The sequence below is a fragment of the Cyprinus carpio genome, chromosome B14 (assembly GCF_018340385.1).
Source record: "Cyprinus carpio isolate SPL01 chromosome B14, ASM1834038v1, whole genome shotgun sequence".
NCBI lineage: Eukaryota > Metazoa > Chordata > Actinopteri > Cypriniformes > Cyprinidae > Cyprinus > Cyprinus carpio.
In genome coordinates, this window is record NC_056610.1 from 23,345,636 (window position 1) to 23,371,154 (window position 25,519).

Sequence of the window (25,519 nt, forward strand, 5' to 3'; positions counted from 1 at the left end):
AGACACGCTGAGCGCAGCTGCAAGTGGACAGGAATACACACATTAATGAGCGTGAGCTCCGAAGACTGAGGCTGGCAGTGAAGGGTGATTTGTCGTTTTCTCCTCGATGTGTCTCACTGGGAAATGGATGATTCCTCGCAGGTGAGAGTCTAGTAGCTGTCACGACAGCCTGTGCGAGGTGTCTGCCCGGTGCGGGTCAGCGCGCGATGCTCGGCACAGCTCTGACAGAAAGAGGAAGGCAATCCTAGCTTGCAATTCACCTGTCCAAACCAGGGGCCACATGTGACAGCAGCTATTGAGAAAGTGACCGAACAGTTGAACCCCTGCATCCAGGCCCATCAGTCTGAGACTCACTCCTGAGAAATTCTCCGAGAAGGAGGGCATCTGGAAAATGGGCTAATGAGTTCGCTCTGGTCCAGGACACCTAGCAGACATGCGATTTCACAGCAGAGTCTATAAAGGAGCTTACGTGGAGCCTGGCCGCCTGCGTATCTCAGTACGCATGCATAAAAATTAAATACACGGGAGGCAAAAACAGCAATCTCACGGTAATGAAAAATGACACTCCAAATGTAAGCAGAGATTCTGCCAGACATTTAAGCGCTACATGTTAGCACAAGCGTTCTAATTCCTAACCGGTGGCAATCACGGTTCTAGATGAGAGTCTGTTCGCCAGCTCTATGGAACGATTATTTAATATGTATGCGGAGGCCTCAAGCTGCGTGCTGATGAGACGATGACTCGCGTCTGGATGTGCAATGATGACTGATGCAAATGGAATAATCCCTCGCTAGGCAAGAGATGGGGCACAAATATTACAGATGAGGATGACATTTACCATTTGCTCAGCTGTACAATTCACTTCCACAGATCATTGCGTCTGTTAAAGAAAAAGAGTGTGTGAGAAAAGCCATCGCATCTGCCGCGTCAAAGGTGAGCGATCTGTAAATGAACATTGTCTTTTTACTGCTTTGTTATGAGAGCGATCTTTTCTAAACTTTGGTTTCTGCAAAAGGAGTCCCACATTTCTAGAGTTTGTCTCGTTGAAGTTGATATGCACACTGGAGTCGTGACCTAGCAGATAAAACATTGAGAAATGCACTCATTTGGGGGAAATGTGTTTTAATACAGACTTTGCTGTGCATAAATCCCGTTCCACCCTCTTCTATAGCTTTTCCTGTCCTTTATACTTTTACTATCCAACTATTTCCAGTTCAAATGGAGAAATCTAGAGAAAATCTGGATGAGGGAGAAACTGACGTTTAAAGAGAGTGTACATAATATATAACAAACACAGTTGCTATACACATTAGACCCATGGCCTAGCAGTTAAATTTGACAGATTTGAAATGTGGCGATCCCATTCAAACCCTCTTCTCGCTTTCATTTCCTGTCAGTAAAATGCCAACCCCCAGTTCGAATAGAGCAATCTACTGAAAATCTGGATGCAGGAGTAATTGACAGCAGCGCCACTGGACGTCCACATCAATAGATCCAGCCTTGACACTCACTCCTCACAGTCAGCATCCGGACACACATCAGATCTATAGTAAACCCAGCAGGCTTGTTAATCAACTCTAGTTAAATCCCACCTGATGTCTGCTCAGCTCGCACAGTTGAGGGTTCACATCCTGAGAGGCTCACTACGGAAGAGAAACCTGCTCAGATCACTGCATGCCATCAATAAAACTAACTTTTATATGTGTCATCTCCAATTAGACTTGATCAGATGCTTTATCAGTGGTGGGGCTGGCTGTGGTGAAAGCATGTGGTTATTCTTGCTTTTGGGAATCGACTGATCTGCAATTGCCTGCACTTTAGTAGGAAGTCCTCACTGTACATTGACAAAGGCCATTGAAACCAGTCAACCTATCAGAGAGAGGCGTGCTAATGGACTTCTGATAGCAACACAGAGAAGGGGAAGAGCTGCCGCCATCCCTGCACACTTAATGAATAGTATTAGGACAAAACTGCAGCTTAACAACTTCAATAGGAAACAGCCAGTCAAATCTGATCGCCGCAATTTAAATCTATAAAAGACTTACAATAGCCAGAGGCTTGTGGTCACGGTCTGGCAGCTCAATCTCTCTTCTTTTTCTCAAGCTCAGGGCAAAAATGGTCTTCAAATAGTTATGAAGCTGCAGAAGAGTTTTTAAGGAGAATAATAATAATTCAACTATATTATATATAACTGTGCAAAAGTCTTTTAAGCCAGTTATTTCTATCTTTTGCTGTAGTGTGTCAGTAGGAAAATGTAACTATGCACAAAGAGTCTGATAACAGCCAGTGCTCCACATAGAACTAAATCAAATCAACATTTGGTGTAACCACCCTTTGCGTTTAGTTTTTTTTTTCTTTCTTTATGTAATATATTAATTTATTCATTCTTTTATTTAGTTGTGGTTGTTGCGTCATCATAGAAATGACATTTGGCATACAACAATCAATTTTCCAGACACAATCAATTCCCATTGGATAAAATCATTTTCCTACACCTCCCTGTTTCACTCAGAAAAACAATGCAGGATGAGTTTGCAAACAACATAATATTTGCTATTTTAATGCATGAAGGGCTTGGAAGACCAATGAGAGTCATTGTGGACCATTAGAATGTGTTTCAAGTCTGTCCAGAGTGTACTCAAGTGGGTGTTCACAAAAGGTTTTGAAAATCTCTAAAAACACCACAGGCATTTTTGCAGCTCATTTTCACCAAGAAAGCAAACCAAAGGGCTGGTTCTCACCAAAGATCAAAGCTGTGACAAAAACCATTGAGCATTCTCGCATACTAAAACTTGGCGGTTCTCACAGCTTAAATGATCCATAAGCAAGGAAAAGAAAAGAAGTGCATTTGTTTTTAAGGAGTTTGACTTCCGCGATTATTTAGCCACCGTTATGTCCCTTTAAAATGGTATTTACTTACTTTCTTCTGCAGAACATATTTCAGTTTGTCCAGACTGTACCACGGAAGTGTTCAACAGGACAAACAATTTAAACTCACAACACAACAGAAAACAGAAAGTGAGTTTGTAAACGTGTGTTTACAGCCTACTGGACAGAGAAAGACAAAGAAAAGCATTTAGTTCAGTCAGCCATAACTCTCTGAGCTCTTTCAGATCACATATGCACACATTCAGGAATATCTAGATGAGTTATCTTACCCTGCGAGAGGATGAAAACCTGAGAATCAAAGAACGGAAGAGCAAGAGCCAGAAAGAGATAGAAGGAGTCTCATTAATGTACCATTGATGAAAGCGTCTGAAATGCAAGTATAGCGCAGCAGAAAAGGCAGACGAGGATAAAAGGAAATCCCATATGATCTAGACATCAGGCAACTTCTGAAAGGCAGTCGGTGCTGATGACGTTTATTCTGTCCTCTGATACTGCTGAGTGCTGGATAACATCACCCGTTACTGATTTACATGCAAGAAAAAAATGATCTGACTAGTGTTAGACAACTACTATATTATAATGAAAGTGAGGCATCAATGCTATCAGCATGACTGTGCTAAAAACTTCAGCTGGAACAGTTGCAGGAAGAGGTGGCGATGGAACGCTATCAATCCACAACACCCACGTCAAGTATTTCCATAAAGACTTAACACTTCTGAAGAGCTGTCGTAACTACTTGACTCCTGGCCTCGAATGAAGATTTAAAGTCAACATGAAACCGAACATGTAGGGTCCTATGAGTTCTGCAATGCGGAAAACGAGGACGGAGAAAAAAAGAACACGGAATGTAGCAAAATTTGAATGAATCAATCAAAAGCAGTGCTGTAGATCACTTAAATCGTGACATGGACTAGTGTCTGTGAATATTAAACCACTGAAAGACTATTTAAAGGGGTCATGTGATGCGATATTTTAATTTTCCTTTCTCTTTGGAGTGTTACAAGCTCTTGGTGAATAAAGAAGATCTGTGATGTTGCAAAGACTGAAGTCTCAAATCCAAAGAGATATTCTTTATCAAAGTTAACACTCGTTCACATCCCCCTGAAACGGCTCGTTCTAACACGCCCCCACATCTCTACGTCACTATGTGGTAAGATTTGCATAACGCCGCCCAGATGTTCACGCAAAGAAAGAAGGCGTAATGTTTATTCTTGTTGTAGTAGTGTTGTTGCCTACACTACAACCTGTTAAAATAAAATTTAAATTGAAGAAATTATGACAAATGTATATTACTATTAAACAGAATAATGTACTTCTCAAAGTAAAAATAATAATAATAATAATAATAATAATAATAATACAAAATGTTATTTTTTGGAATATCAGACACATAATTTAAATAGTAAAACTATGTTGTGCAGCACCTTGTTTCCCCCCCAAAATAAAAAATAAATAAATAAATAAAGGAGAGTTGTTCAGTTTTAATTTGATAATGATAATAAATCTGAATTAAAACATAAAACACAAAATCCAGAAAAATAACACAGAATTTAAAAAATAAATAAAATTTTCAGTGCAATATTATGGTTAAAATGATAATAAATTATTTAATTGCTAAAGATGTATTTATTAGATTGATTCCACTCTGGAATCCACAATTTAAACAGAATACATGGATTTTGGAAAAAAGTAAAATGGATTTTAAAGGGTCCTAAACATGTGACGGAACAGGGCGGAATAATTTAATTCTTTGGGAACTGATGAAAAGTGGAAATTATGGAACTAAAGTTCACATTTGGAGAATCTTGATGTGTCCCAATAGCAGCATTTGATCATTACTTTCTCTGATTGCCATAACCTTTATTAGATTTACATTAGGGATGCACCAGTTGACCGGCCATGAATCGGAACCGGCCGGTTTTTGCTTAAAATATGCGATCGGCAATCGGCCGGTTTTTGGTCTTTTTTCGGCCAATTTTTCCGGAAGTGCGGCCGCGTGCACAGACTGCATTGTAATCATTCGCTATCATGTCATTTGTGTGGAAGTATTTCGAAATCTGTGCGCAGAACACGGGCAGTCGTTCAGCACTGGAAGTGCAGAGCTACATGTCTGAGGCACAGATAGCAGGAAGTGAACAGCCTACTGCACAATATAAGAGCCCCTTCCTGCGCTCACTGAAGTTGCGCGTGCTTTTTTTTTTTTTTTTTTTGTAAAGTAGAACTTGCATACACGTTTGAAAAGCCAGAAGTAAACGTCAGTTCTGTATAGGATGATTATTTTTATTTTACCTTAAAATTACATTGACTTAATTTGATTTAAAAATCACCTGTTGTAGCACACTGAAAAAAGTGTTTCATTCATCCAAATAAAACATTTTAGTGTAATGATTCACATCAATATTTTTTAACTTGAGACAATAGTTATTTATTTTTCATTGGCTCAAGTAAAAAAATATAGATGTGAATCATTACCCTAATTTTATTTTTTATTATTATTGGATGAATGAAACACCTTTGCATCTTTGTTTTATTCGCACCAACATTATTTGATTTTAACATTTTGGAATAATTTATTTATATAGCATACTTTTATTTAGTCTCACTGGTAAAGACCTTTTTTTTTAATTTAAAACCAAATTTAAAAACTAAAACAAATACTGAATGCTGATTAAGAAACCTCTTATTGAATGTGTGTTGATTGTGTTGTTTGGATTGTAGAACTATGCATTTGTCTCCTTTAATTTCACATGGTTACAGTTAATGTTTTCATTTAAAGCCAGTTTATGTAGCTTCAACCCAATTCAAAAACAAAAGCTAAATGCTGATGTCTGTACCATCTATGTTTGTATTGAATGTAGGCTACTTACTGTGCAGTCACTGCCATTCATTTCAGACGGTTACGGTTATTGTTTTCAATAGCCAAAAACCAGTTTGGCCTATTAAATACCAAATAAACATCTTGTTTATGCATACTTTCCTTCTTTCTTGTTTGTTGCTTAAAGAAAAAAAAAATCGGAAATCGGTATCGGAATCGGCCATGAAAAATCATGATCGGTGCATCCCTAATTTACATTAACCGGCACAAACACTGTGTTAACTACTGGAAAGACAACGAATCGACGTTTATGTAATGTGTAAACATCCAAACACAGATGAAATGAGATGGAAAGGGCCGTGGTGATTGATGTCCCGGACCCGCTGAGGTACACCGACAGAAAACTTTACACAGCAGCTTGTTATGTAGATTGAATCATTGACTTCTTTCATGTGGCAGGCTGAACAGAGACAGCTGAGAGCCGAGTCCCGTCACCACAGGGTGGGATTCCTTCAGACACACAGCCTTTCATCACGTCCCAATCACATGAACAAGCCAAACACACGCGCAGAAAAGAAATGACAGAAGCGTTTGAGATCAATACAGACGCTCCCTGTGGGGAGAACGGCTTGAGAGGCAGGGTGTGAGCTTCAGGAACGAGACGGATTGATTGAATTGCCGTCAGTGAGCGGCGCAGCACGACAGCCTGAACGTTTAGCTCGTACATCAGTGAACTGTCACGAGGTCCGGGAGGAGTCACAGACACTGCTCCTCTGCTGGATATACACTTATGACCTACATGGCCAAAATATCATAATCAGCAGTAATACTGTATGTTTATGTTTTGATGTTGTCATAGTTAATATGCTTTTAATTCATTAATCCTTTTCCTTTAATTGTGTTGTTTAGAGAACTTTTTTTTCTCACCCCGACTGCATTTCTTTTCAAGAATGAATATAACAAATTTTAGAAGGCTTTATGCTTAAAAAAAAAACAAAACAAAGCAAAACCCTATTTACTAAGAAAGCGAACCACTGCAAACCACTAGGGCTTTGTGAAGGAACTACAGGTGGTTTGTGAGATTATGAAAACATAATAACATAAACAAAACAAAAGGAGAAAAAACACTTATTTATTTTTTTACCTGCATGTCATGTGATCATAAACAAACATTGTGTGTTGTTATTGTCTTACTGAGATAATATATTTCAAAAATGTGATTAAATTAAATTAAAAGTAAATAAATAAAAATAAAAATAAAATAAATACAATTTTAAATTAAACATTAATAAAGAAAGACAGAAAGATTAAAAATAAAATAAAATAAAATATTACCCAAATTGTGAATATCATTGTATCATAACACACATAAAGTGTTTCCAGTGTCACACAATTCCTGTGCAAACTACTCTTATGAATCGTTTCTTGTAATGAATCCATTGAAATCAGTCTGACAAATCCTCACTGAATCAATCAGTAAGTTGTGGCCAGAGCGGCTACCAGTAATTATTTTTTTTCTTAAATGTGTATATTGTGATATACATTTCTATTCAAGATATATACAGTTATACATGTCATATATGTTTACCAGCTCTTAAAATATATATTCAATATAAGTAAATATATCTTAGATTTAAGCGTTTATAACTACTTTTGCTAACACAAGACAAAACTGCTGATTAAGAAAGCGATTTAAAGAAGACTTTGACATCATTAACAGGTGAAGCTCTCATTCAGAAGAGAAATAATAGGAGACAGCAGGGTTCATCGGTGGTGCTGTGAACACCTCTCTCATAAACCTACAACACCAGCATCCACACACACACACACACACACACACACACACACACACACACACACACAGAGAGAGACAGACGCCCCGTCCTACCCTCAAACACCCCCACACAGGCTCTCAGACAGCCCAGCCTTTCCACACCAACTCATTTATCAGTAAAACAGCAGACACAGAGAGAGAGATCTGTCCTAATCCACAACGAACAAACGAGCACACACACACACACACTGAAGCAATGAGCCAGACGGGGCTGCCAACCTTTCCCGAGCACTACTCCCACACACATTGCTTACAGTAGTGCTGCTTCCCTTGTCTTTTGTCTCAATCGTGTTGGGGTGAGAGGCAGCAGCTCATCTGCACCTCCCCTCCTCAACGCCAATCAATAGAGTTTCACACTGCACTCCTCAAGCACCACTTACTGTGGGCTAATGGTGCCGGAGGGTTACAGCAAAGCAGTGTGACTCACTGTATATATCATGCCACTTGCTACATCCTCAAACATAAAAATAAAAACATTTGCTGGCTGATAGAAACCCCTGATTTATGTCTCCACAGCTGCTGGCCTGAAGAAAATACTGCGAGGTGAAAAAAAAAAATGAATTTTAGGCATTTTCCTAAAATGATCTCTCAGGCCAACATTCAAATCTTTTACAGTTAAAACATTTCAGTTTATCAGAGGTGCAGCCAAGCGGTTAGTGCACATGCTCTGATGTAGGAGTGGGCGAGATAAGCAAACAGTTATATCACAATTTATGCATATACAATGATTCAACAACTATTGAAAAAAACAAAAAACAATACACGGTCAAAAGGTCGGCCTGTCACACATTTTAAGAACATTTTTAATTGTTATGTACAATGCAATTTACTGGTTTAATATTATTGTTTATTTGTTTTTTGTTTTTTCTGTCTTACAAAACAAAGGTAGACACACACAATATACTATACTTTACAATACAATATAAACAATACTAAATAAATAGTTATTCTACTCACAGTTACCTGCCCATGTTTATTGATTGAAGTTATTGATTGAAGTTGCAAAAAGACCACACACACACACACACACACACACACATACACACACACACACACACACACACACACACACACACACACACTCACACACACACACTTTTCTTTTAATCAACCCACACTACACCAATTCTGAAGAATTGATCATTATAACCCATACTCTTATAATTTATAAAAATATTATGACATTTTTACGGTTCCTAATATTGTTTTGAGAGTCTCCTACAATAGGATTACATGCATGCAAGGTCAAAAAACGCTTTTGCTTTCTCAAAATATGCATTTAATGTCAATTCATTCTCTAGCTCAAACGATTCTTTCGAAGCAGTTCAAAGATTCAGTCTCTAAACAGCTCCTTTCTGTGAGCCTGCTCTGCTCTGATTGGTCAGATGGCCCAGTCTGTTGTGATTGTTTTACGGCGTACAGCTCTTGATGGAAACGATACGCCTATTTCAATAGTTCTATATTTTGAACGCTTGATAGAAAATATCAACATCTATTATTTATCATACTTACAGGTTGTGATTCAGTTTAGCAGGTGGTCCAAATAAACAGAATACTGATCCATCTTTCAACAGCAAGTGTTTTGTAAATCCCGCGCTGAACTCCCCGAGATTAGAGAAGCAGTCATCAGTAGAATTACGTTTTTGTGGGCGGAGTCAAGTTGTTAGCTGCCAGCCAATGTAGAACATAGGCGCACATTATGCAAATGTGTTACCCAGAAGTGGGATTCGAATTACTAACGACTCGTTCATTCAGTCGATTCTTTATTTTGGGAGACAATCACTTTATTTATTGTGCACTTTCTGCTTTACAACTTCGCAGATCACTTACATTCACATACAGCTGTATTACACACTGCATGAAAGGCAGTACTGGAAATGACATAATAGGGACACTTTAATACTTCTAATACAAGTGAAAGAAGTGTGTGTGTGTGTGTGTGTGTGTGTGTGTGTGTGTGTGTGTGTGTGTGTGTGTGTGTGAGAGAGAGAGCGAGAGATAGCACCACACAACACCTGACAACAGCATGACAATAGTGTTTCCAGCAGCAGCAACACATCTAAACCTCTGCATCTGACAGCCGTTGTCACCGCCAGCGGCGATTAACAGACTCAACCTGCACCGCACAGGCCTGCTGCTGCACAGAATATACTGAAATATGAAGGAAATGTCTTCCCATGATTCATTAAGGCACAAAAAACATTGTGGCACGCCATTAGCAATACTGAAAAGAGAATCAATTGCTACACAGTGCTGGCTTATTACCCACTGATATATATCACAGGTAAGTAGTTCAAATAGTTGTATCGCAGAACAGAGGTAGCGCTGGGTTATTATTTAGACGCAGCCCTCTCGGGTAATGTATGCATTCTTTTGCTGTGCAATTCAAGAGAAAAACTACAACCCCAAGGCTTTTAAAATTGCTATTGTAACTCATCAATTACCAGGTTAAAGCGTACGCCATTCTATGAAACGAAAAAGCTTCAAGGCTAAAACAAAGACAAAGAAATTAAGAAAGCAAAAGCAAGAAAGTTAGAGATGGTTTAAAATAAACCTGGGTTTGTTTTGTAACACGGAAACAAGTTCTGAAATAATCAGAGAGCTCGTTTTCACCACTGATGATTTGGAATGAATTGGCTGCGTTCTTTCATTTCTCTATTTTTTGTTTAAATGGGTCACTCAACATTTGCATTAGATTGTGCTCACTTACAAACTGGTACTGTTGAATAAGTAGAACAGTCAGCACACTTTTCTGTTTTTAAGCTGTAAAAAAGGGGGTGTTTTATTTATGAAAAAAAAATATAAAAAAAAATAATCACCACAAGGCAAAGTCATACTGACAAATACAGCACAATATTTAATTAAATAAATTGCAGAAAAGATAAAGTGCAGCTCTATATATATATATATATATATAAAGACATAAATGTTAGCAGGGTTTCCCAACACATTGATTTATTTGTGGCGGGCTGCCACAATATCAAAACTGACCGCCACAAAATAGATTTTTCCAAAGGCTTTGACTTCATTGAATAAACAAGAGCACTGCATGTTTCAAATCAAAAACCAATGCGGGTGTTTTTATATCACTGTATTTCAGAAGGAAAAACCGACTGTATTTAGAAAATTTTTGAAATCATTTTGCATGTAATGCTTGATAAGGCATCGTTTTGTGAGCTCAGCGCTGTTTCGCAACCGTTACCGGAGAATCCTTTATCTCTCCCGCTCTTAAAGCGCCTCCTGCTGGCAGAAAATGAATTTGCATATATATGTATATATGGGGGCGGGGGAGTGCCGCCACAAATAGAGTGTAAGGCTGTGGGGAAACACTGATATATAATATATATATATCTATATATATATATATATATATATATATATTATATATATATATATATATATATATATATATTACAGTACAGACCAAAAGTTTGGAAACATTACTATTTTTAATGTTTTTGTGAAGAAGTCTCTTCTGCTCATCAAGCCTGCATTTATTTGATCAAAAATTAATTTTGTGAAATATTATTACAAAATTAAAATAATGGTTTTCTATTCTAATATACTTTAAAACAATTTATTTCTGTGATGTGCAGCTGTATTTTCAGCATCATTACTCCAGCCTTCAGTGTCACATGTAACATCCAGTCTATCACATGATTTATTAGAAATCATTCTAATATTCTGATTTATTATGAGTGTTGGAAACAGTTTGCTGTCTAATATATTTGATGAATAAAAGGTTAAAAAGAACTGCATTTATTCAAAATAAAAAAAAAAATTCTAATAATATATATTCTAATAAATATATTTTCTTTACTGTCACTTTTTATCAATTTAACACATCCCTTGCTGAATAAAAGATTGATTTTATTTAAAAAAAAAGAAAGAAAAAAAAATTACTGACCCCAAATTACTGACCAGTAGTGTATATTGTTGTTATTACAAAATATTTATATTTTAAAAACAGCTTCTTTTTTTTTTTCAAATTTTATTCATCAAAGTATCCTAAAAAAGTATCACATGTTCTGAAAAAATATTAAGCAGCAGAACTGTTTCCAACTTTGATAATGAATCATCATATTAGAATGATTTCTAAAGGATCATGTGATAATGATCCTAAAAATTCAGCTTTGCATCACAGAAATAAATGATAACTTTAAAGTATAATAAATGTAAAAAAAATATTTTAAATTGTAATAATATTTCACAATATTACTGTTTTTCTTCTTCTGTATTTTTGATCAAATAAATGCAGGCTTGATGAGCAGAAGAAACTTCTTTCAAAAAACATTAAAATAGTAAATGTTTCCAAAACTTTGGTCTGTACTGTATGTATATATATATATTATAGCGCTGCACTTTGTTTTCTGCAATTTATTTAATTAAATGTAATTTATATAAGACATAAAAGCAGTATTATAATCAAATACCGTTTTTTATTTTACAGTATTACATTTTTGTTGAATATTTTTATTTTATAATAAGCACAATACAATTATTATCATTACTTTGTAGTTACATTGAATTGTCAGTGTGGGAAAATGGTTTTTAAAATCTCAAGTTAAAAATATAAATCTGAAAGAAATTTCAGAAATAACTTTTAACAACACCCAATAATCAACACAAAATTATATTTTAAATTTTCAACCAATCCATAAAAGACATAAAAAAATCAAATAATAAAAAAAAAAAAAAAAAAACAAAAAAACAAAAAAAAAAAAAAAAATAAACCAACTAAAACAAAAAAAATAAAAAAAAATATTTATTTTCATTTTCTATGCAGATGCACTTCCCAACAAAACCACTCTACAATAATTAATTCTTTCCAAATATAGGCTAGCTATTTAAATGATCAATTCCTGTTATTTTTTTGTTTGTTTTTTTTCATATTGCAATATATAATGGCAGAAAACCATCTTAAATATGTGTTCCAGGATGTGTTGACAGTATCAACGCAACTGAAACTATTTAGTTCATTAAACATTTGAATTAGCTATATTGTGCTAATTAAGTATCTCCTGATCAGAGCGACGAAGTGTTCAGGCCATACTGTAAACAACCTGCAAACTGTCCTGTACGAGTGTGCCGATTCTCACCCACTCGCTCTCCGCAGAGCATCCGTTATCCAGTAACATCAACAGCAGCGGGGCGGGGGGATACGGGGTTGGGCGTCTAATGGAGTGCCAGCGCTAATGAGATGAATCTATCCATTATAGTGCTTTAACGAGAGTAAATCTGCATGGCTGGTAATTAGTCCACGCCCCTGCATTAGCTCCACTCCTCAGAGGAGCGACTCTGTCTTGTGTTGCCAGAGGACATCAGAGCAGCTGAATGCATTATGCTCCAGATGCTGCGAATTTTCATCATTTAGATGCGTTTCCATCAGGGAGCGGATTGATCAGGCACAGTCACGGCGGATAAGAGCACGGCATAATGACAGGCCGGGAAGGAAAACTGCTGCCGTTGTTCAAAAAGAAAACCCATTAAACAGCTCCCGGATGCTAAGCAGACGCGTACAGCACAACTATTTAGAGTGCCTGCGAAGTGCTAGTGGCTTTACAGGAGCCCAGGCATTGAAAGATTCGAGACAACAGTTGTGTGATTCAACCAGCACAATCAAAGGCTTAACAAATCAGACAGGTGCTAATTGCACCGAGTAACTGAGAAGCAAACTACACACTTCCCACTGAGTTGAGCCAATATTAGTGGTGTGTGTCCTTCAAACTTCTTATTTTTGGTCTTTTGGTGCCTTTATTCAAAGGAGATTAGAATGAGTATTAAAACGACAAGATTAGCAAACATTACCAGCCTGATTAGAACTCATTGTCTGCATGAGCAACTCAGCTTTCTGTTAAGCCACAGCTCTGACAAACAACATGACCTGTTTTTAGACTTGTGACAATTTTATTTAAAGAAGAGTAATATAAGATCAGGAAAGGTTGCGAGCCGAATTAGAACTTAAATTGTCTGCATGCGCACCAACGCTGCAGAGTGTGATGTTATATGACTGTTGGAGTGCCTGAAGATATTTTGTATGCTGAAAGTCTAGTGTGACCGGCTTTAACTGCCCTGGCTTTTGTTATTTTTTTATTTAGAAGACAGTAGAGAGAGTAATAAGAGAGTAAAGGGCAAGGTTAGGGAATGTTGCACGCCAGATGTGAACTCAAAGCGTCTGCAAAAGCTGCACAAGCACCTCCGTTTTCAGTTAAGCTAGTGTACTATTTTAGTCTTTTGTCTCATTCATTAAAAGGAGAGTAGAGAAATTAATAAGAAAAACCTTTCTATAAACCCACATCTCTGACATGCAACCTATTTTTAGTGTTTCTATTTACAGTAGAGTAGACAAAGTAATAAAAGGAGCAAGATTAGGGAATGTTGCAAGCCAGATTTGAACTCAGATTGTCTGCATTAGCAACTCCGCTATCTGTTAGGCCATGTCTCCATCATACAACGATGTTCTATTTTAAGTCTTTTGTCATTTTCATTCAAAGAAGAACAATAAGTGGAGCACAAATCAGGGAATGTTGCGAGCCAGATTTGAACTAAAATTCTCAGCATGAACGTCTCAGCTTTGTGTTAAGCCACAGCACTGATATACTAAAGTGTCCTATTTTAGTCTTTTGTATCTTTCAATTAAAAGAGAGCACAGAAAGTAACAAGAGGAGCAATATTAGAGAATGTTGCGAGCAAGATGTGAACTCAAATTGTCTGCATAAGCACCTCAGCTTCCCGTTAAGACATAGCTCCAACATTCAAAAGTTCTATTTTTAGTTGTTTATCATTCAAAGGAGAATAATAAGAGGAACAAAATCAGGGAATGTTGCGAGCCAGATTAGAACTCAAATTGTCTGGATGATCACCTCAGCTTTCTGTTAAGCCACAGCTCTGACCTACAACAATGTCCTGTTTTAGGCTTTTGTTTCTTCCATTAAAAGAGAGAAAAGAAAGTAATATGAGGTGTAAGATTAGGGAATGTTGCAAGCAAGATTTGAACTCAAATTGTCTGATTGAGCACCTCAGCTTTCTGTTAAGCCACTGCTCAAACATACTAAAGTGTCCTATTTTAGTCTTCTGTCTCTGTAAATTAAAGTAGAGTAGAGGAAGTAACAAGAGGAGCAATATTGGAGAATGTTGCGAGCCAGATTAGAACTCAAATTATCTGAATGATCAACTCAGCTTTATGTTAAGCCACAGCTCTTGACCTATTACGGTGTATTTTGTCTCTTTCAATTAAAGAAGAGTAAAGAAAGTAATATGAGGAGTAAGATTAGGGAGTGTTGCGAGCCAGATTAAAATCACATTGTCTGCATGAGCAACAGAGCCCATCACTAAGCCAAGACTAAGTCTTACAGGATGTTGGACTCAAACCCACGTCTTCTAAATGAGCAGCACCACACTGACAAAATCTTAAAAGCTCTTCTTCAACCACAGCAGAACAATTAAACATTTTGTCTGAAACGCATTACCTCACTGACTTCCATTTGAGCAGCCGGACTCCGGAGTGTCTAAATATTCGGTGTATGGTGAATACGGCTCATCTAAGCCTTTCTCAAATGACGTCCTTGCACTAAAGTAAAAAGTGTTCTGAAATGGGCAGATTAGATTAGCGCTAGGAAGCTTTGATCTAAAGCTTGCTGGCTAGCTTTGATCTGCACAAGCAGCTCTTCACCATGACCAGAACACAATATGAGCCCATTTCACTTCCATTTGTATCAATTCTATGAGCATATACGACGATGAGAAGCTCTGCTCACCGTCACTTGCTGCCATTTATCCCTAATCAGAGTCACTTCAAGTCATGAATGGCGGCAGTGTTCCTGAGGGAGAAGTGACCATCAAGGGCCTGGAGATCAGAGCGGCAAGACTTCAAATGGAGACCATATTTACATAGAACAGCATGTGAGGAAACACATGACTGCTGAAATGTACAATTATTAAGCGAATGACAGACTCGGAAGGTTGCAGGTTCAAAACCTAAATAAAAAATAAAAATAAAAAACCTGAGCCATTGTTATCCAGGTGGATTGTCCTTGTAAAATAATGGTAACATACTGTAAATGAATTCCACCAGCTCTGGTCATGTGGCCATAAATAAAGATTTTAAAATGCTGAACAGGAAAAAGACTGCCTAATTAACATTAACAATTAATCTGATCCAATTAAGTCTCCTTGACAACCAGAAACAATAAGTAGCCTTTCCAAGATCCATTTCTTTCAGCTAATCATAATTCAATTAATTAGTACGCCATTAACATTAGGATGAATATGAGTAGGCTCTTGTTCATTTGAGCCAACCTGCATCAGAAAGGCTTGTAAAATTCCCTGGGCGTTACTTTTCAAGTGTAATTCTGTTAATGACATCAACATAACAAAATTCGCCTCTACACATTACAAAAACAAAACCACAATCTCTTATACATAACACTTTTACATTTTAAAAACCCAGATTGCAAGGTGTTAGTCATAACTGTAAGAAGATACAAGCAGAAGCGCTTGAGCCACTCCTCAAGAAATCTGTACTTTGGTCATTTAGTTTTAGTGTTGTATTCCAGGCATATTTTAATTAGATTTTATTCTATTAACCTCAATGTTTATGTCAAATTATGAGATCAAAGCTACTAGAAAAGTGGAAATAACCTGAGGTTTCTGTTCTGATGTTTTAATGAAGGTGATAATTTGAAGTGATTGCTCTCAGAATGCAGGAGCCCCAGGCGTTCACCTCCCACATTCAAAGGTCAGGGAAAGAGCAGCGGCAGAAATAACGATGTGAATGCAGTTAACGACTGTGGGGCCTGGCGAGTGTGAGTGTGCGTGGTCTGAAGCGAGAGGAAATCATTAAGCGTACCTGGAGGAAGGTTGGGTCTCTTTCTCTTTTTGCTGTTTTCTGTTCCGTTTTCCAGAGGACAGTCGGAGACCAGAGGACCATTGGAGCTGTTGAATTGCAGGGGTTCGTTGTTCGTGGCGGGGTCAAAGGGCAGCGGATTCAGACCTGCAGGGGGAAAGAACAGATAAGCTTGGTAAGTCTGCATGCTCTTTAACCAGGGATGCACATAAATGGTGCGCAGATCGACCAATTGTAATACTGTATAATATCTTCTGTTTTTTACCAGCCACATCAAGGCCTGATTACTGCCAGGCCTGTTGAATCAAGAAATCACTAAAATAGAAGCGGTCTGACAAAGTGAAGCATGCTTAAAGAGCAACACATCATGCCACGATCTAAAGAAATTCAAGAACATACGAGTAACAAAATAGTTGACATGTATCAGTCTGGAAAGGGTTATAAAGCCATTTCTAAGGCTTTGGGACTGCAGCGAACCACGGTCAGAGAGCCATTATCCACAAATAAAGAAAACTTGGAACAGTGGTGAACCTTCCCAGGAGTGGGCAGCCTAACAAAATTACTTTAAGAGCACAACGACGAACACAGAACAACATCTCAAGAACTGCAGGCCTCACTTGCCTCAGTTAAGGTCAGTGTTCATGATTCAACAAGAAAGAGACTGGGCAAAAACAGCATCCATGGGAGAGTTCCAAAGCAAAATCCACTGCTGACCAAAAAGAACACAAAGACTTGTCTCACATTTGCCAAAAAATATCTTGATTATCCCCAAGACTTTTGGGCAAATATTCTGTGGACTGATGCAACAAAAGTTGAACATTTTGAAAGGTGTGTGTCCCTTTACGTCTGGCGTAAAACCAACACAGCATTTCATAAAAAGAACATCATACCAGCAGTCAGACATGGTGGAGGTAGTGTGATGGTCTGGGGCAGATTTGCACCTTCAGGACCTGGACGACTCGCCATAATCGATGGAAGCATGAATTCTGCGCTCTATCAGAAAATCCTGAAGGAGAATGTCCATCTATCAGTTTGTGACCTCAAGCTCAAGCGCACTTGGGTTCTGCAGCAGGACAATGGCTCAAGAAAAACAAAATTAAGGTTTTGGAGTGGCCAAGTCAAAGTCCGGACTTAAATCCGATTGAGATGCTGTGGCATGACCTTAAACGGTCATTTTTTCCCTTAATAAATTAAATAATTATTTCAAAACTGTATTTTGTATTTACTCGGGTTATCTTTGTGTAATATTAAAATTTGTTTGATGATCTGAATCATTCAAGTGTGACAAATATGAAGAAAAAAAAACCAAAAAACTTTTTCACAGCACTATATATATATATATATATACACAGCACTATATATATATATATATATATATGTATATATATATATATATATATATATATATATATATATATATATATATATATATATATATATAATTCATCCTACCTGAAAAGTATACTATATACCAAAAAATAAATACATATAAATAAATCTTACAAACTTTTAGATGCTAATGTACATGTATTTAATGTGTTGTGTATAAATGAGTCTCAATACATTAATCATGTAGCTGTCATTGCATTTAAGAAAGAAGGTCCCTCACATATTTTATGGCCTTGGCATAAAAAAAAAAAAAAAATAAAAAAAAACCTGGATAATCCTTGTTGTAGGACATCTAGACGTTTACTTAATATAAAACCTCATGCATACTACAAAAAAGCTCTTGCATATCTTACAAAATAGCACTATTCCTTGGAATTTCCTGAGAATTATTTCTCCATTTTTAAATATGCGCTCCTGCCGTTTTAATATGCACTATGCATCAGCTGTGTACGGTCAAGGAACAGTCAGTGTGCAGTGACTAAACCAACCAAAGTGAGGGAGAATTGATTTAAAGTTTCCTATGTTTCTGTCTGGCCTGTTAGAGAATGATTCATGAAGTGAGGACAGAAATGGCCCTTTAAGACTAATTTAATGGTGCAGCTTCATTTCAATGACGGCATATTTCTACTCTGAAAGCCACAAAGACAGGATTATCCACACACACACACACACACACACACACACACACACACACACACACACACACACAAACACACACGCTCCGTCTCATTCTTTATTAACCCCTCTGTGAATTCCATTACAGAAATTGACTGCATGCTCTGATGCTAAATTAGGAAACGTTCTTGAGACAGCAATCAATACATAAGGAACCCCTCCATTTCCATTCTAGACATGCACAAGGAGACGAGAAAGACAACAACACCATCCAATGAAAGATGGATTCAATAATAAAAACGACAAGATTGCAAAGATCCTAAATATAATGAATTTCAGAGAAAGCTTTAGCAATAATTCACTAATATGTCAGTTTTTGGCTATATTTAAATTGATTGCCACATCAGCTTCACTGGCTATTACATGGCAGATACATTCAACAATATCATAAATACAATATAATAAAAAACAAGCATTTGATAAAATTCAACTTAAAAAAAAAAAAAAAGTACTTGTGATAAAAATTGTAAGTTTTTCAGTGTCCATCTTACAAAATAAGGCCTTAAAAGTTACTAGTATGTCGGTAACTTCCTGTCCTGGAATACAGCAGCGTGTGTTAAGTGCTGTTTAGAATACACAGTGATGTCTGAGATATGCATGCTGGTCTGTTTTCATGAAATATTCATCACGCCTCTCGGTTTACATTGTTTTGCTTGGCATTATTTGCCTGAAGGATACAGTAGTGTGGGGCTGGGGGGCTGTCACTGCATATCCTGCATGATGAGAGAGATACAGAGAGAGAGAAACAGCCTGACACAGAGTTCAGAGGGCACGGCTCAAAACTCTGCGTCATAATCTGCCACATCTGTCCTCTGCAGTGCGCAACCTCTCCGACATCACACTGCTCATGTGCATGAGATAGCAGAGGCAAAACTGTAGAAGTAGCAGGATCTGAACGGAGGAGGCGGCAACTGAGTGTGAAAAAGCAGATAAGTAAAGTAGGAGATGGAAGAGCAGCGCTGCAGAATGTCAGCATGAGAAGAGACAGAAAAACAGGGTGGCTGAAGACTAATTTAAACAGCGCTGAAGAGCCTTCGCAAGCTCTCGCTGATGCTGCATGTGCGACTGCAGGAGCGAGAAGTCCTCGGCATGTAACGAGCTGTTAATGACATAAGATGCTCTGTAATGATGTATTCAGACCAGATCAAGGATGTCAGTGACATCAGCTGCTAGAGCTGGGCGGTATACTGAGTACTTATGAAAGTTTGGTGATTATTTCATTCAGACTTACTGTAAGAAGTTAGATTCACTTACTCTGGTGAGTTCTTTTTTGTTGGTTTGAGTCAAAAACACAAATTTAGCAATTCATTTGCATCATCACTAATGTGTCATGGATTCATTTTTCTTTTAAAAACATTTATTTAAAAAATTATAATAATTTTAAAAAAAGTCACCATGAACACTTATGGGTCATGATGTTGAAAAAAGTTTGGGATCAGTAAGACTCGTTTAATTAATTAATCAATTTATTTATTTATTTGAAATAAATTAATCTTTATATTCAACAAGGACATATTAGACTGATCAAAGACATTTATAATGTTACAAAATATTTATATTTCAAATAAATGCTGTTCTTTTCTGTTCAAACCCATCACACATTCCACAAAAATATTAACTGTTTTCGACCTTGATAATCATAAATGTGTTTTTAACTGCAAGTAAGCATATTAAAATGATATCTGAAGGATCGTGACACTGTAGACTGTAATGTTGTAATGTAATTATACGGAAAATTCAGCTTCGAAACACAAGAACATTTTAAAATATCACTGTTTTTACTGTATTTTTGATCAAATGCAGTCTTGATGAGCAGAATAGACTTTCTGAAAAAAGCAAGCAAACAAATAAACAAACAAAAAACATTAAAATACATAACTCTTCTTCAACAGTTATAATTATTATAATTATATATTGCACATGTATTGATCTTCATGAAATAGCATACGAAGTAGCCTATATTTATTACTGTAATCAAACAGTAATAAAAAAAAAAAACATCTTTTAAAACAGCTATGCAAAAATGGATGTTTGGTCTCTTATGATTCATTTTTGATTCAAAGCAAAAACATAAATATTAAGACTAGGGCTGTACTAGAATAATCGAATATTCGAATATTCGTTCGGTGGGGTGGCATTCGATTTTCAGGTTTGAGATTCGAATATTCTTTTTTTTTATTCAACACGTGACTTCCGTCGCGGACTCATTCTCACTCATGCTTGAACCGCCCGTTGGCGAACGTAGTGATTTATTTCATCTCATACTGAATAGGTACAAAATGCCCAAGACCTCAGCTGTTTGGGAGCACTTAAATTAAGTGAGGATGACAAGACAAAGGCAGTGTGTCAAATATGCGATTTGAAACTGGCCTACCACAACAGCACCACAAGTTTGAAAAATCACCTGAGTTCTGTAAGTAGCACGCGGCAAAAAAAAAAAAAAAAAAAAACCTGCTTTTATGCGCTTAATTTGCTATGATAAATAGGCTAATTGCAGACACTATTTAAAAACATACAGCAGCACAGGCTAATAATAATTTGTTTATAGGTACATCCACAGGTATCGCAGCCATCAACATGCTCAACAAAACCCAAAACTTCACAGCAGATCCTGCAATTCCGAAAACCGTTAACAGAGAAAAGAAAGAGAGAGATAACAGATGCCATAGTGGAGTTTGTCGCTATGGATATGAGGCCCGTTAATGTAGTTGAAGGCGAAGGCTTCAGAAAATTAATGAAGATAATGGAGCCAGACTACACTGTCCCAAACTGTTCCAGTATTTCAAACACCCTGTCTCTTAAATACAGCGATCTGCGAGGCCAAATGTATGCTCTCGTTGAAAAAGCTACGGCCTTAAGTTTCACGACGGACATCTGGACTTCCGTGAGTATGGAGGCGTATATGGCTGTCACCTGTCACTTTATAACTCAGGAGTGGGAACCTCTCTGCCTTCGTTTCGTTACGGTGTCAGTAATTATTACATTTACGAATAATAAATGAATGTAGTTCAACGAACCGCAGGCTAATAATAATAAATAAAAAAAAAAAAACACCGCAACATGCTTTCAATAAAAGCATCGCGCATTTTAAAGATTTAAATTAACAAAAAGTCAGAATAAGACAAAATAAATCCCTTATATAGAATAAAACTAAACTAATTGTAATAGATATTACATTTTGTGTCATTTTAAAAACAATTCATTTATTCTTATTCAACTGTTTATAAGCATGCTACCGTGTTCTTTATTTATTACAGTTCGTTGAAATCACTGTGCGTTACTAATTTAATTTCTGTTTTGGGATTCATTTGTTTTAAAGAAATGTTCGTTATTAATACCTTATTAAAGTTCTTGCTCTCAACAGACTTTGTGTTTTGTATCACTTGTGCCACTGTCCGTTTTCGGAGCATAAACCTGCCCGTGTAATGCGTACCGGAAACTGTTCTATTTAAAAGATTATTAAATGTTTAATTAATATTTAAAGAATGTGTGCCACCTGATCATATTGCACCAAACATGCAACACTGCACTCCACTGGGTCTGCCGCAACACATTTACGATGCCGAAGAGTGAAACGTGAAGTCGTGAAAGATGATACAAATGCAAACCGACACTATTATTATATATTTAGCCCCACCCACCGAAGCTTCGGATATTCGATATTGATTGCCACCTAAGCTTCGAAGCTCAAAAAATGGCATTCGAAACAGCCCTAATTAAGACATATATTGACACTGTTTTTTAAGCTGTTCTGACCAAGCAAAGTAGCTATTGGTTCTTCTGCTACTCAAACACAGACAAAACAAACCGTCACTGTCGATAATACTGGAAATCTTCTTATATAGGTACAGTAAGAGCAAGTAAATCAAGATATACCGAGAGCTGCACATCTAGGGGTCCATGGCCCATGCGTGACCCCTAACAGTTCTCCAGGCGCAGAGTGCATATATATCTCTGATTGATGTTCCTTCTGTCCACGTTGGACAAATTCTGCTCATACGCGCCAAGAGGAAACCACCAACCATGACAGAAAAGGGGCGCATAAACACTAACCGTGCGGACAAGGGCTATATATTATAGAAAAAGCAGGGAAAAGTCGATAAATGAAAGAACATCCAGTTCTGCTGAGTAAGAATGAAAGATAACTGAAGCTAAACTCAATATGAAGATCTGAATACCTGATCGCAAGCAGCATCCCAAAAACAGACTAGATTAGGAGAGGCAGACAAAAAAGGAATTAGGTTGCTTTCTGGCTCTGACACTGTTCTCTTGCTGCAGATGGAAATGCTTCAATAGAGCTGCTGATGAGATTTAAATGAGTATTACTGTTCCTGCTCCTGATGGCCACAGAGGAGAAAGACGGATGCAGATCACATACTCAGCACAGCAGCAGGAGAACTTGCACAACACTCTCTTATCTTTGAGAGAGAGAGAGAGAGAGAGAGAGATGAAGTGGAAGACGAGGAGCGATAGATGAGATCCAGCATGAGGAATCTCGAGTAATTCTGAGTAGGGGACTCGCAGTCAGCCGGCGGCCTCTGACACCAAATGCATGCGTGGATACGAAGAGGCAACTGATTTGATGAATGTTTCTCTATCTGTAACCCAAGACAAGTGATTCGTTGATGTGTTTAAAGGGGAATTTTAAATGTCTCACAGCATCCAGAGGCTTCACATCAGGTGTGGCGTGATGAAACTGCTCATTCTTCGCTTCTCAATCACATTACCATTACAATGTACCACTGTGCTTTAGAGGAACGATGTGTTCCCACCTCCCCATCGGGCCTCCGGGTCTTGGTTTGGGAGAGGACTGTTGAGTGCTTATAAACAAGACTAGACAAACTGTTTGAGGGAGGAACATAATCGCCTTTGCGCTCTTCTACCCACAATGCAACAGGGAAATGTCACTGTGTAAAGAGGAGAAAGTTTCCTTCTTTATTCTGTTTACTGTCTCTCTTACAAGTTCACACAAAGACTCAGAGCGCATCAGGGACCAAAACCTCTGACTTGCGTGGGTACATTAAATAAAGCAATTCTTTGTGTTTTCCCTCATGAGGGTGTTGCGTAAGTTGCTGTGCACTGTGTCAGAAGTTGTCATGATGCCTTCATAACGTCTTGTGTGCTAGCAGTGAAACTATCACAATACCAAGTATTATTAATCTTAGTTTCTCATAGCAGAGGCCGAATGTTATGCCTGTTCTTGTCGTTTTATTAATTGCTTACATTTTCGCAAAAATCTATTATTTTTATTATTATCAGCATTTTCAATTAATTACCTAGAATTTGGTGTCCCGATTTGGCATAGTGCACTTATCAAAATGCAAAAGGCTGTGATTTAATTACTAAAAGTGTTGTTGCAATGCATGTTTCAGAGCGGAACGCAGCACTGTGTTCATTTACACACGAGCAGCTCATGATTCTGTGTTTTCTGCATTTCTGAGAGGCTCGGTTCACAGTTAATGCAGCAAACTCAATCTCTGCATGTACATTTATGCAAATTTAACACCTGTTGACTTTATAGTAATACTCTGGGCCACAGGATGGCTATTCCATATCAAACGCGGCATTCGGGATAGATCACGTCTGTTTGTTTGCTCCTGTCCTGCAGCCTCCATCTGCCAGGTCTTTCGCTGCAGAACCTCCTCTCAGGAATGAAAAATGTTTCAATTATTCTTGTAAACCAGCCGCTTTTAAACTGAGAGCAGACACCATATTTATACCAGCCTGTTTAATTAGGCTCGGTTTAGAGATCAATTCATTCTGAGAGTCTCCAGGGACTCGGAGCCAAATAGAGAGATGGAGAATGAGCAGAAAAGAAACAAGCTGAGCAGATTTGCACTGCTCTCCAGGCACTTGAGTCTTCTAACGGTTGGAGGAGAACGGTCATGTGGGTCAACCATGTCAAAGCCCTGGGGAATCTGCACTTTATCCCCAGGTCCTCCATTCGCTAATAGATGGAAGAGTTGCTAAAGCGGTCTTTAACATCTGGCCAGAAACCCACTTCTCCTCTTACAAGAGAAAAAACTGAAGGAAGAATATCACTCCCATGATGCCAGTGAAAACAAATAACAGCAGGCTGGTGGCAGAAGGGGATTTGGAGGTTGAATGCAAAAGGACAGCCGGCACAAGAGACGGGTGCGAACGACTACAAGAGCTGTTGACAGAAATCAGATATGGATTTGAAAACACAGGACTCGTGACATGAAGTTAGATGAAAACAAGATGACAGTCTAAACATGCCAGAAAATGATTCTGTCCCCTACAGGAAAGTAAATTAAACTTAATTGCACACAAAGTCCAGACCGAGTCCAGATGAGGAACGTTTTCTCACCGCGAGAAAACAAACAAAGGCACACTGAGCCAATCTCATTTCCTCTGGCACGTCACATGTCCAGTCTCTCGTGCCAGCCCATCTTTCTCTCAGTGCTTCATTGATCCCATCCACGCTGAGCTGAAGTTGACAGTCGCCGCAGCTGTGAAGCATCTGAGTCGCTTAACACCAGCCAATAGGTGACAACCGCAGTATTCGCAGCTGGAATAAATGAGAATCAATAATAGTAATGACAACACCAGCAGGGCTGTCTGCGGTCTCATCCCTCCAGCTAAAGACTGCATTAGTACAGCAGCGGAACGCGTCTTGTCGTGCACTCTAAAGCTTTGCAACCCAACGAATGCCAGAAGTTCTGTTGTATTGCATGAATAAACACAAATCACACTCATACAGTCTTGGTTTTAGCACCTCCTGGTGTGTCGAGCTGTGTTCTGAGCTCAACACATGCCACTGATGCTGCCAAATTAGTTGGATCAATGCAGGAGCACAGATAATAACATCTCTGGTGTTCAGAGATGAAACTGATTCACGATGACAGTCGGTGTGGTCTGTGCATGCTGCTGTGTACACATCAGGTTGGAGAGAAGCTGCATATTCTCAAGCTTAGCACATCAAAGTCGGCGAAGTCGGCAGGATGGGTCTCTCTGTAAACTAAAGTCCGCGAGGTGAGAGTATGGCTAATGCATCATTTCACAACCGTCTTTAGAAATTAGAATGAAATGGTATGTGTATGTCTACACA

The 25,519-nt window shown here is 37.9% G+C and overlaps 1 protein-coding gene across 1 annotated transcript in view; it reads right to left on the reverse strand.

Moving 5' to 3' along the window:
* enox2 (ecto-NOX disulfide-thiol exchanger 2) overlaps positions 1-25,519 on the reverse strand; it is a 157,026-nt gene that overhangs the window by 97,436 nt on the left and 34,071 nt on the right. Inside the window, 1 exon segment of the mRNA XM_042738649.1 lies at positions 16,387-16,530. Within this exon segment, the coding sequence (XP_042594583.1) occupies positions 16,387-16,530 (144 nt within the window).